This window comes from Anolis carolinensis, chromosome 4 (assembly GCF_035594765.1).
Source record: "Anolis carolinensis isolate JA03-04 chromosome 4, rAnoCar3.1.pri, whole genome shotgun sequence".
NCBI classification, from domain to species: domain Eukaryota; kingdom Metazoa; phylum Chordata; class Lepidosauria; order Squamata; family Dactyloidae; genus Anolis; species Anolis carolinensis.
Genome location: NC_085844.1, coordinates 89,955,173 through 89,968,338, shown reverse-complemented (window position 1 = coordinate 89,968,338; position 13,166 = coordinate 89,955,173). Strand labels below are relative to the sequence as shown.

Below are 13,166 nucleotides of genomic sequence, written 5' to 3'. Positions count from 1 at the left end.
CATTGCAAGCAGCCGCAAAGGAACACGCCCTGAAGGGGGAAGGGCATATACCTCTAGAGTCTGGCGTCACGTAGTCCGAGAGGCAGCAAAAAGAAAAGAAAAGTAAGGGGAAAAAACAAAGGGCAGCAAAGACCCCACCCTGAGCCAGCCGGCCACAGTTGGCCGGCATGCATCCCGGAGAATTCGGCACGGCCCTCCCACAAAGTTTTTTTTTTTTGTGACTTAAACCTCTACCCACAGCAACACTCCACCACCCCAGGGGAAGGCCGTGTACCTCTTCTATCGTCCTGCCAACAATCCAGCAAAAGGCAGTTCCCACTCTGGGTAACCTGCGCCCACACATTGCAAGCAGCCGCAAAGGAACACGCCCTGAAGGGGGAAGGGCATATACCTCTAGAGTCTGGCGTCACGTAGTCCAAGAGGCAGCAAAAAGAAAAGAAAAGTAAGGGGAAAAAACAAAGGGCAGCAAAGACCCCACCCTGTGCCAGCCGGCCACAGTTGGCCGGCATGCATCCCGGAGAATTCGGCACGGCCCTCCCACAAAGTTTTTTTTTTTTCCGACTTAAGCCTCTACCCACAGCAACACTCCACCACCCCAGGGGAAGGCCGTGTACCTCTTCTATCGTCCTGCCAACAATCCAGCAAAAGGCTGTTCCCACTCTGGGTAACCTGCGCCCACACATTGCAAGCAGCCGCAAAGGAACACGCCCTGAAGGGGGAAGGGCATATACCTCTAGAGTCTGGCGTCACGTAGTCCGAGAGGCAGCAAAAAGAAAAGAAAAGTAAGGGGAAAAAACAAAGGGCAGCAAAGACCCCACCCTGTGCCAGCCGGCCACAGTTGGCCGGCATGCATCCCGGAGAATTCGGCACGGCCCTCCCACAAAGTTTTTTTTTTTTCCGACTTAAGCCTCTACCCACAGCAACACTCCACCACCCCAGGGGAAGGCCGTGTACCTCTTCTATCGTCCTGCCAACAAGCCAGCAAAAGGCTGTTCCCACTCTGGGTAACCTGCGCCCACACATTGCAAGCAGCCGCAAAGGAACACGCCCTGAAGGGGGAAGGGCATATACCTCTAGAGTCTGGCGTCACGTAGTCCGAGAGGCAGCAAAAAGAAAAGAAAAGTAAGGGGAAAAAACAAAGGGCAGCAAAGACCCCACCCTGAGCCAGCCGGCCACAGTTGGCCGGCATGCATCCCGGAGAACTCGGCACGGCCCTCCCACAAAGTTTTTTGTTTTTGCGATTTAAGCCTCTACCCACAGCAACACTCCACCACCCCAGGGGAAGGCCGTGTACCTCTTCTATCGTCCTGCCAACAAGCCAGCAAAAGGCTGTTCCCACTCTGGGTAACCTGCGCCCACACATTGCAAGCAGCCGCAAAGGAACACGCCCTGAAGGGGGAAGGGCATATACCTCTAGAGTCTGGCGTCACGTAGTCCGAGAGGCAGCAAAAAGAAAAGAAAAGTAAGGGGAAAAAACAAAGGGCAGCAAAGACCCCACCCTGAGCCAGCCGGCCACAGTTGGCCGGCATGCATCCCGGAGAATTCGGCACGGCCCTCCCACAAAGTTTTTTGTTTTTGCGATTTAAGCCTCTACCCACAGCAACACCCCACCACCCAAGGGGAAGGCCGTGTACCTCTTCTATCGTTTTCCCAACAAGCCAGCAAAAGGCAATTCCCACTCGGCGTAACCTGCGCCCAAACTTCTAAAGCAGCCGCAAGGCACACGTCCTGAAGGGGGAACGGCACCCTCTGCGTGCCAGGTCAAAGGGGGAGGGTACCCAAAAGCGGCCGTTTAACGACCACAGCGTAGACCACGGCATATAAAGGAGAAGGGACACTAGACAACCATTTGGAGAAATGCTGGCAAAGGCGGAGGAGTACCACTGTCTTTGATGATTCCCCCCTCCGAGTTATAAAGGCACCCTCCGCGTAAGCGGGCAGAGGGCTAGGGGACCCAAAGGCGGCCGTCCCATGACCACTGCGGCAACCACACCCGCTCTAGACAATGGGACACTGAAAGATGACAATTTAGAGAAGTTCTGTCCCAAGTCGAGGTGTATTAATTCCAGTGGATAAAGACATCCTCAAAGGTTCAGATGGACAGATAGTATACCTCTGTAAAGTGAGAGTCTGGCGTATTCCTACACCTGAAATGATTATCTGAAGTATCCACATCAAATATAACAGTGCTCTTTCTGTACAGGAGCTGCGAGGATCTGTAGAAGACCAAACAGTCATGGCTCGTGATGGTAATATTTCCACCGCCCCCAAATAAAAAGGGAATTGAATGAAATCCGAACAGAACACAAAGAGGAAGCATTATCTACCTTGGCTTTTATGGTCTAATTTTCCACAGAATATCCTTCAACCTCTACAGAGCCAGTATTACATGAGAGAAAACGTTTTGTAACTTCCGAATACAGAGATGGGCCAAAAGTATATTAAGTTCAACAGGGACAAATGAAAGATAGTACTTCTCTCCGCGATGGTTGTTCGGGAGTGGAACTGTCTCCCCCGGACTGTGTTGTAGGCCCCTTCTTTTGAAGCTTTTAAGCATAGGCTCGATGGCCATCTGTCGGGGATGCTTTGAATGATACTTCCTGCGTCTTTCTTGGGGGAGAACTCGATGGCCCATGAGTTCTATTCCAACTCTACTTTTCTATGATTCCATGATTACATGATTCGTGAAACGGCCCCTTGAGATGGATGAACCCAAAAACGTCAGTGGGGCAACGTCGAGTGATGAAAAAGAGGAGAAAGGAAGGGAAAAGAGAGAGGAAAGCATTGTAGGATAGAGGAGAGAGTTGTTGGACAGAGTCCAAAGGGGCCACCCCCCCGCCCGGACGCCCAAAAAAATTGGCCAAAGTTACTCTGAAGCAGAGTTGGTTACAGGAGGAGAACTGTTGCTCTAGGAGCAGTCGGTCTCAAAATCCAAATCTGGGAAATTCAACACAGGAAGGTTGGCCTTCAGGAAAACAAGTTTCTCAACTGTTTGAGGGTCCAGCAAGCTGCGGTGGGGCGTGACTACATCTCCCGCTATGCTGAAGACCCTTTCGCTCTGGACGCTGGTGGGAGGACAGCTGAGGAACTGGCGGGCTACGTGCGACAGATCCGGCCACATGTGTTCGCGTGAAGCCCAATAGGACAATGGATCACAAGAAATTATCTCCGGAGGCTCCTCAAAGTACCTGTTGACCGAGCATTCGGCCGAGTCTACCTTTTGAGCAGAAGCCAGCAAAGAGGATTCTTCAGAGCAGGCAAGTATGGCCACCGTCTCTGCAAAGAAAACGTTTCCTGTTCGCGGCTGGAGATCCGTATCCCTACGGCAACCCCCTACCGGCTCCGCGGGACTTTCCGTCTCGCCACTAGCGCTAGTGCTTGGGGTGACAGGCAGTTCTGGAAGAGGGGCCGCTCCGCCCGTCTCCTCCACCCTGGCAGCAAAGACCTCCCTCACAAGGTCAACAAGTTGGGCCTTCCACATGGTAAAGTCTTTTGGGCAGACGTTGTACTTTAGCCGTGGATCACACAAGGCCGCCAGCATATGGACCTTGCTGGAAAGAAGTGGCTCTAGCCGTTTCCGTACAGCAAAGGACAACCTCCTCACCACCTCCTGGACCGGCGGTGTCAGCGGTCCAGCCAGGGAGTCAATTGTTCGACCGGCCCCAAGCCTTTCTAGGTGCCTCCTTAGCCTCAAGACCATGGGCACTGCCTGGCTCAGAAGAGCTTTTGATTCCGAAAGTGTCTCAGTGGCATGTTTGAATGGCTTTAGTACGTCTACTAGCTGGGAGATGGTGTCCCACTCTTGCTTAGTTGGAACAAGCTTGCTAACAGGCGCAACCAAAGTGAGGGAGATGCCGTGTACCGCCTTCTGCTGCTCGACCATGCGTTCGAGCATTTTTAAGGTTGAATTCCACCGAGTCGAGACGTCCTGGAGCAGCTTGTGCTGCGGGAGGCCTTCAAGGCTCTGCCTGTCTCTCAGCTGCCGGGCTGCCTTGATGCTCCGGTGGAAGTAGCCCGCGATCTTTCTACAGCGCTCGATCAGCAGGGAGATGTTTGTGTTGCTGCCCGACTGCTCTTCCTGGCTCTTTAAACCTTCCTTGACGGTATTGTGAAGCAAGTGGGCCATGCAGGACACATTCTGAAACCCGGCACTTTCAACCGCTTTGATCATATTTTTCCCTGCGTCCGTCACCATAAAGCCCCTCCTCATTTCTTCCGGCCTACACTGCATCCATTCCCCCATCATGTTTTCCAGATAGTTGCAGATGGTCTCTGCCTTGTGATCACGATCAACTACCTCCAATGCGAGGAGTGCCCAACGATGGGATGTATCCATAGTGCCTTCCTTCTCCCACCAATGTGCCGTGAGAGAGAGGTAGGAGTGGCCTCCTCCCAAGCTTGACCAAATATCAGAGGTAAAATGGATGTGTCCTCCCATGGCGCTACGCAACATCTGGATAATGCGTTCCTTACAGCCCTCGTACAAGCCGGGGATTACTTTTCTGGAAAAGGTGTGACGGGAGGGGATTTTGTAGCGGGGGCACAGTCGTTTCATAAGGCGTACAAAGCCTTCTTGTTCTACCAGGCGGAAGGGATGGTGATCTAGGGCAATCATCTCTCCCACAGTTTGGGTTATCTGCTGGGGTGTGAGCAATGTTTCCCCCGTTTTCTTTCTGGGTAATGGAATGGCCCAATCCTCCATGGTGGACTGTGTCCGCCTTCCACTATCTTCACCTGGTGAACTTTGCGTGCTAAGGCTGCCACTGGAAGGGCTTGCAGTTCCCCCTCCCAGCGAAATGGAGGGATGGTGTCGCTTCATGTGAGAGCTCAACCCCGAGGTCGCAAGATGTCTCGTGTCTCTGCCTCTGCTGATATTTGCCCCACAGTGTCTACAAACTGCCAAAGTAGAACTCTGAGAGTGGACATGGAAATGGTCCCAAATAAATGACCTTGGCCTCCCCACAGCCACTGTGGCGACGCCCTCAGAGATGGGAGTCGTGGGCACCCTTTCAGCAGCATGAGGAAGTCTACGTTTTGATGGTAGTACCTCCTCTACCTCCTCCTCACTGTCAGTAGCGGGTGGAGGGGTGGGGTTATCTATATCCTCACTATCCACCACCTGTAGTTCCAGGACGGCAACACCTGTATCTTCCAATGATCGTCCAGTTGTCTCAGCTCCATGCGACAGCCGGCTCCGGGTGGATGCCTGTGAACTGTCTGCATTAGAACAGCCTGGTTCTTCATCAAGTCCACCCACTCCCATAGTTCGGCGTTCCAGACGTATGGGACCCACCTTAACTTTTTTGGCCCCCCACAGTGTCCTGGCCGTGGCTTGACCACTACTAGGACTTGCTCCCCCAGACCCGTGTACAGCTGAGCGCTTCATGTCAAGGGGAGTGTTTTCAGGTAACAGAAGGGATGATGGTTAGGTGTTGTGTTACTGGTGGGAAATATTTGTTGAATCTTGATTGGCAACGTGTTATATTCTGGCCAATGTACTGTTGCAAAAGCGTAGTCTATAACATTTAGTTAGTTTTATTTATTTACAAGGGGATACCTGTACTTTCCAGTTCTACAGGAAAGTATGGGATATGCAACTCTTTCCCAAAGTTGTCTTGGGAAAATCAGGAAGCGTCCCTGGCAGACACACACACAAGGCAAGGCAGAAAGGCAGGCTTTCCTTTCCCCAAAAGGAGTTGTATTTTGAAGTGGATGGGATATGCAACTCTTTTTCAAAGCGTCCCTGCAGACACACACACACAAGGCAAGGCAGAAAGGCAGGCTTTCCTTTCCCCAAAAGGAGTTGTATTTTGAACTGGATGGGATATGCAACTCTTTTTCAAAGCGTCCCTGCAGACACACACACAAGGCAAGCCACAAAGGCAGGCTTTCCTTTCCCCAAAAGGAGTTGTATTTTGAAGTGGATGGGATATGCAACTCTTTTTCAAAGCGTCCCTGCAGACACACACACAAGGCAAGGCAGAAAGGCAGGCTTTCCTTTCCCCAAAAGGAGTTGTATTTTGAACTGGATGGGATATGCAACTCTTTTTCAAAGCGTCCCTGCAGACACACACACAAGGCAAGGCAGAAAGGCAGGCTTTCCTTTCCCCAAAAGGAGTTGTATTTTGAAGTGGATGGGATATGCAACTCTTTTTCAAAGCGTCCCTGCAGACACACACACAAGGCAAGGCAGAAAGGCAGGCTTTCCTTTCCCCAAAAGGAGTTGTATTTTGAAGTGGATGGGATATGCAACTCTTTTTCAAAGCGTCCCTGCAGACACACACACACAAGGCAAGGCAGAAAGGCAGGCTTTCCTTTCCCCAAAAGGAGTTGTATTTTGAACTGGATGGGATATGCAACTCTTTTTCAAAGCGTCCCTGCAGACACACACACAAGGCAAGCCACAAAGGCAGGCTTTCCTTTCCCCAAAAGGAGTTGTATTTTGAAGTGGATGGGATATGCAACTCTTTTTCAAAGCGTCCCTGCAGACACACACACACAAGGCAAGGCAGAAAGGCAGGCTTTCCTTTCCCCAAAAGGAGTTGTATTTTGAAGTGGATGGGATATGCAACTCTTTTTCAAAGCGTCCCTGCAGACACACACACAAGGCAAGGCAGAAAGGCAGGCTTTCCTTTCCCCAAAAGGAGTTGTATTTTGAACTGGATGGGATATGCAACTCTTTTTCAAAGCGTCCCTGCAGACACACACACAAGGCAAGCCACAAAGGCAGGCTTTCCTTTCCCCAAAAGGAGTTGTATTTTGAAGTGGATGGGATATGCAACTCTTTTTCAAAGCGTCCCTGCAGACACACACACACAAGGCAAGGCAGAAAGGCAGGCTTTCCTTTCCCCAAAAGGAGTTGTATTTTGAAGTGGATGGGATATGCAACTCTTTTTCAAAGCGTCCCTGCAGACACACACACACAAGGCAAGGCAGAAAGGCAGGCTTTCCTTTCCCCAAAAGGAGTTGTATTTTGAAGTGGATGGGATATGCAACTCTTTTTCAAAGCGTCCCTGCAGACACACACACACAAGGCAAGCCACAAAGGCAGGCTTTCCTTTCCCCAAAAGGAGTTGTATTTTGAAGTGGATGGGATATGCAACTCTTTTTCAAAGCGTCCCTGCAGACACACACACAAGGCAAGGCAGAAAGGCAGGCTTTCCTTTCCCCAAAAGGAGTTGTATTTTGAACTGGATGGGATATGCAACTCTTTTTCAAAGCGTCCCTGCAGACACACACACACAAGGCAAGGCAGAAAGGCAGGCTTTCCTTTCCCCAAAAGGAGTTGTATTTTGAACTGGATGGGATATGCAACTCTTTTTCAAAGCGTCCCTGCAGACACACACACAAGGCAAGGCAGAAAGGCAGGCTTTCCTTTCCCCAAAAGGAGTTGTATTTTGAAGTGGATGGGATATGCAACTCTTTTTCAAAGCGTCCCTGCAGACACACACACAAGGCAAGGCAGAAAGGCAGGCTTTCCTTTCCCCAAAAGGAGTTGTATTTTGAAGTGGATGGGATATGCAACTCTTTTTCAAAGCGTCCCTGCAGACACACACACAAGGCAAGCCACAAAGGCAGGCTTTCCTTTCCCCAAAAGGAGTTGTATTTTGAAGTGGATGGGATATGCAACTCTTTTTCAAAGCGTCCCTGCAGACACACACACACAAGGCAAGGCAGAAAGGCAGGCTTTCCTTTCCCCAAAAGGAGTTGTATTTTGAAGTGGATGGGATATGCAACTCTTTTTCAAAGCGTCCCTGCAGACACACACACAAGGCAAGCCACAAAGGCAGGCTTTCCTTTCCCCAAAAGGAGTTGTATTTTGAACTGGATGGGATATGCAACTCTTTTTCAAAGCGTCCCTGCAGACACACACACACAAGGCAAGGCAGAAAGGCAGGCTTTCCTTTCCCCAAAAGGAGTTGTATTTTGAACTGGATGGGATATGCAACTCTTTTTCAAAGCGTCCCTGCAGACACACACACAAGGCAAGGCAGAAAGGCAGGCTTTCCTTTCCCCAAAAGGAGTTGTATTTTGAAGTGGATGGGATATGCAACTCTTTTTCAAAGCGTCCCTGCAGACACACACACACAAGGCAAGGCAGAAAGGCAGGCTTTCCTTTCCCCAAAAGGAGTTGTATTTTGAACTGGATGGGATATGCAACTCTTTTTCAAAGCGTCCCTGCAGACACACACACAAGGCAAGGCAGAAAGGCAGGCTTTCCTTTCCCCAAAAGGAGTTGTATTTTGAAGTGGATGGGATATGCAACTCTTTTTCAAAGCGTCCCTGCAGACACACACACAAGGCAAGGCAGAAAGGCAGGCTTTCCTTTCCCCAAAAGGAGTTGTATTTTGAACTGGATGGGATATGCAACTCTTTTTCAAAGCGTCCCTGCAGACACACACACAAGGCAAGCCACAAAGGCAGGCTTTCCTTTCCCCAAAAGGAGTTGTATTTTGAAGTGGATGGGATATGCAACTCTTTTTCAAAGCGTCCCTGCAGACACACACACACAAGGCAAGGCAGAAAGGCAGGCTTTCCTTTCCCCAAAAGGAGTTGTATTTTGAAGTGGATGGGATATGCAACTCTTTTTCAAAGCGTCCCTGCAGACACACACACACAAGGCAAGGCAGAAAGGCAGGCTTTCCTTTCCCCAAAAGGAGTTGTATTTTGAAGTGGATGGGATATGCAACTCTTTTTCAAAGCGTCCCTGCAGACACACACACAAGGCAAGCCACAAAGGCAGGCTTTTCTTTCCCCAAAAGGAGTTGTATTTTGAAGTGGATGGGATATGCAACTCTTTTTCAAAGCGTCCCTGCAGACACACACACACAAGGCAAGGCAGAAAGGCAGGCTTTCCTTTCCCCAAAAGGAGTTGTATTTTGAAGTGGATGGGATATGCAACTCTTTTTCAAAGCGTCCCTGCAGACACACACACAAGGCAAGCCACAAAGGCAGGCTTTCCTTTCCCCAAAAGGAGTTGTATTTTGAACTGGATGGGATATGCAACTCTTTTTCAAAGCGTCCCTGCAGACACACACACACAAGGCAAGGCAGAAAGGCAGGCTTTCCTTTCCCCAAAAGGAGTTGTATTTTGAAGTGGATGGGATATGCAACTCTTTTTCAAAGCGTCCCTGCAGACACACACACAAGGCAAGCCACAAAGGCAGGCTTTCCTTTCCCCAAAAGGAGTTGTATTTTGAACTGGATGGGATATGCAACTCTTTTTCAAAGCGTCCCTGCAGACACACACACACAAGGCAAGGCAGAAAGGCAGGCTTTCCTTTCCCCAAAAGGAGTTGTATTTTGAAGTGGATGGGATATGCAACTCTTTTTCAAAGCGTCCCTGCAGACACACACACACAAGGCAAGGCAGAAAGGCAGGCTTTCCTTTCCCCAAAAGGAGTTGTATTTTGAAGTGGATGGGATATGCAACTCTTTTTCAAAGCGTCCCTGCAGACACACACACAAGGCAAGCCACAAAGGCAGGCTTTCCTTTCCCCAAAAGGAGTTGTATTTTGAAGTGGATGGGATATGCAACTCTTTTTCAAAGCGTCCCTGCAGACACACACACACAAGGCAAGCCACAAAGGCAGGCTTTCCTTTCCCCAAAAGGAGTTGTATTTTGAACTGGATGGGATATGCAACTCTTTTTCAAAGCGTCCCTGCAGACACACACACAAGGCAAGCCACAAAGGCAGGCTTTCCTTTCCCCAAAAGGAGTTGTATTTTGAACTGGATGGGATATGCAACTCTTTTTCAAAGCAGACACACACACAAGGAAGGCAAGGCACAAAGGCAAGCTTTTCTGTACCCAAAAGGAGTTGTATTTTGAACAGGAAAAACACCCACAGGACAGCCCTTTGCAAGTTTGCAACAACAAAACAAATAGAAAGACCTAAGACCCACACCACCAAACTCAGCCACAGACCACCCCACCTTTTCTCCTGTCCTGGTCTTCACACAGCCATGCTGTGACGCAGCAATGTTTCCTGCCTGCCTACACCAATGAATCTCTACCCTTCCACCCTCTCCCAAAGTCCCAGTGCGACTGAGCCACGAGGCGTGTGCACGCTGTTTTCATTAAGCACGTCCTACCAGCCCCTCCCCCTGGTTAAACGTGCTCTCTGATTGGCTACAAGGGGCAAACAACACTCTAGATTGCCCCAGTGGACTTAAAAAAGTTTGGATGATTTGACAAAGCATTTTTTAAAAACGAAAAAAAAGGCGCCATTACGGAAAACGGCCAATCGCGGTTCGAAACCGCGATATCCAGGCGTGTGGACAGCCAAGATTCAATATTGCTTCAAAAAATCCGAAAAAAACGAATCAATAACGGTAAACGGGGAAAACGAATTATTTGAGCAAGCCTACTAACCACTATTGGGGGGTATGTCTGAAATTATTTGGAAATTGATGTGGCGTGAGTTTGGTCTTTGTTACCTGTTTTGAAAGGGCCTCTGTTATTAGTTTATTATTTACTCTTTTTTACTTAAAGTAAAAAAAAGCTTACCTTTTTTTTAAAATGAGGATCATTACATAATTTTGTAGATTAATAGCAGCTTCATCTGATCCAGAATGCTTTGTGTGGTATGCTTTCTTCAGCTGTTCTGTATCTGCCAAAATAATAAATGGTTATTTTGGTAACAAAAGAATCTTACAATCCAGTCTTGCCTGGGAAATAGTACTAGAACTACTGCATTTTTAATTATTCCTGTGTTAGACAAGAGTGTGTTTGATCTCAAATTCAAATTCAGCCTGCTATAAAGTGTATTTGTCAGAATAACTACCTCAAAGACTCGAGGTTGCATAAAGGGCTATGTGCTCATATACACATAGCTCTCGATGACTGTTATAATTCCATATTTGATGTGGTTGCATTATAAATGCATTATATATGCACGTACCACACCATAATTTTAATAGATTTAAAGTGTTTTCAGTGCTTTCAATTGACGTGTATGTTTATATTTTAATATTTGTATCTTGCAGATCGTAAATTGCATTTTAATGTTGGCAGCCACTTTAAATCTCAATCAAGAGATGAAGGTGGAATATAAATAAATCCAATATACATGTAAGAATTCTTTACATCAGTCCTTCTCAACTCCAAAAAGTTTCCAAGCTAAACGGGCCCGCAGAAGCTTGGATAAGCGAATATCTTGGATAATAAGGAGGGATTAAGGAAAAGCCTATTAAACATCAAATTAGGTTATGATTTTACAAATTAAGCACCAAAACATCATGTTATACAACAAATTGGACAGAAAAAGCAGTTCAATACAAAGTAATGTTACGTTGTAATTGCTGTATTTACAAATTTAGCACCAAAATATCACGATATATTGAAAACATTGACTACAAAAATGGCTTGGATTATCCAGAGGCTTGGATAAGCGAGGCTTGGGTGAGACTCTACTGTATTAAATATGTATGTTTAGTACATAAGAATCTTTGCATATACAGAGCATATGTATATTACATAACTGTACATGGTACCTAAGCATTCTTTGCATAAGCAAATAACACTAACAAAATTTGAAAAAATGTTCTGTTCCTGGTTTGAAAGTGTTATTTTCTGTTTGTGTGGTACAGCAGAGTCTCACTTATCCAACATAAACGGGCTGGCAGAATGTTGGATAAGTGAATATGTTGGATTGGATAATAAGGAGAGGTGAAGAAAAAGCCCATTAAACATCAACATAGGTTATGATTTTACAAATTAAGCACCAAAACATCATGTTTTACAACACATTTGACAGAAAAAGTAGTTCATTACACATTAATGCTATGTAGTAATTACTGTATTTACGAATTTAGCACCAAAATATCACAATGCATTGAAAACATTGACTACAAAAATGCATTGGATAATCCAGAACGTTGGATAAGTGAGACTCTACTGTACTTACTTTGAAAGTAGTTGTTATACTGTATTCCTGAAGCTTTGTTTCTGTAGTTGCCACAAACTGTTGAATTGGTTGAGATTTGATAAGCTATTCATTGAAAACCTAGAGCAAAATGTGCTGCAAGATGTCCAAAAACAAAGTTTTGGCAGTATAATACATTTTTTTCATGTTTTTATGACAGAACCAATAAGGAAATGACATTTATAACCCAGGAACAAAAATAATGTAACTAAGACCCCGTCCACACAGCTGTATGAAGTCCACATTGAACTGGATTACATAGCAATGTGGCCTCAGATAATCCAGTTCAAAGCAGATGTTGTGGATTATCTGCCTTGATATTCTGGGTTATATGGCTGTGTGGAAGGGCCCTGAGTCCACACTGCCATATAATGTAACTGAATGTGGATTTTCTACAGCTGTGTGGAAGGGGCCTCGGTCCACACTGCCATATATTTCAATTCAAAACAGATAGTGTGGGATTTTATTCCGCTGTGTGGAAGGGGCCTCAGAAACGCAGCCTCCTCCTCAGCAGTGGTTTGAAACCAAAATACTCGCTTGCCATTGGCTAAGAAGCTAAGAATAAAAAAAAAAGGGGGGGGAGGAAGTGCCAATAGAAAAATTGGCGCTCGCGATTGGTTGAGTCTTCCTGAGCACTGCTGCCGATTGGAGGGAGTGGTCGCTGGGTTTGAATGTTAGGGCGGCGTTTGCAGGGTGAACTGAGTTCTTGCCCGGCAGTTGAAGGCAGCGGAGGGGTCTATGGCGGTAGGGAGGCAGAACGCCGAGCCCAGGCGGAGGCGCTGGGCGGTCAGGCGCGGCTATGAGGCGGAGCAGGAGGACGACGAAGAGGGCCCCTCGCTGCTGTCGCTGTGCCACTTCTCCCGGCCGCCCTTCGTCGCCTTCGGGCGCGTCCGTGTGGGAGAGGCAAGGGCCCGGCTCCTGGTCCTGGAGAACCCCAACGCCGAGCCCCTCAGCCTGGCCCTGGACCGGTCCCCGCCTGCCTCGAAGGGCTTCGCCGTAGAGGCCCCGACGCCGGGTTTCCCGCTCTTCCTCCAAGTGAGTCCGAGAGACAAGTCTTTTCAACCCGTAGTTGACTGCGCCTCCAACTCCCAGAAGCCCTTGCCAGCCTCTTCAATGGCCAGGAATGCTGGGAACTGGAGGCCTAAACAGCATAGTTGGAAGTTGCCAGATTCAAAGCGCTGCTTCCCAGTCTTTGGCACTGGAGGAGTTTTGGACTTCTTCATTGTAATCTCCCAGCAT

At 48.0% G+C, this 13,166-nt stretch overlaps 1 protein-coding gene across 2 annotated transcripts in view; it reads left to right on the top strand.

Moving 5' to 3' along the window:
• Positions 1-12,606: 12,606 nt before the first annotated feature.
• The window catches only part of aspm (assembly factor for spindle microtubules), a 34,571-nt gene continuing 34,011 nt past the window's right edge, over positions 12,607-13,166 (top strand). For both annotated transcript variants that reach the window (XM_062980768.1, XM_062980767.1), the window contains exon 1: positions 12,607-12,962. In XM_062980768.1, the coding sequence (XP_062836838.1) occupies positions 12,666-12,962 (297 nt within the window). In that variant the 5' untranslated portion in view covers positions 12,607-12,665. The remainder of the gene's footprint in view (positions 12,963-13,166) is intronic.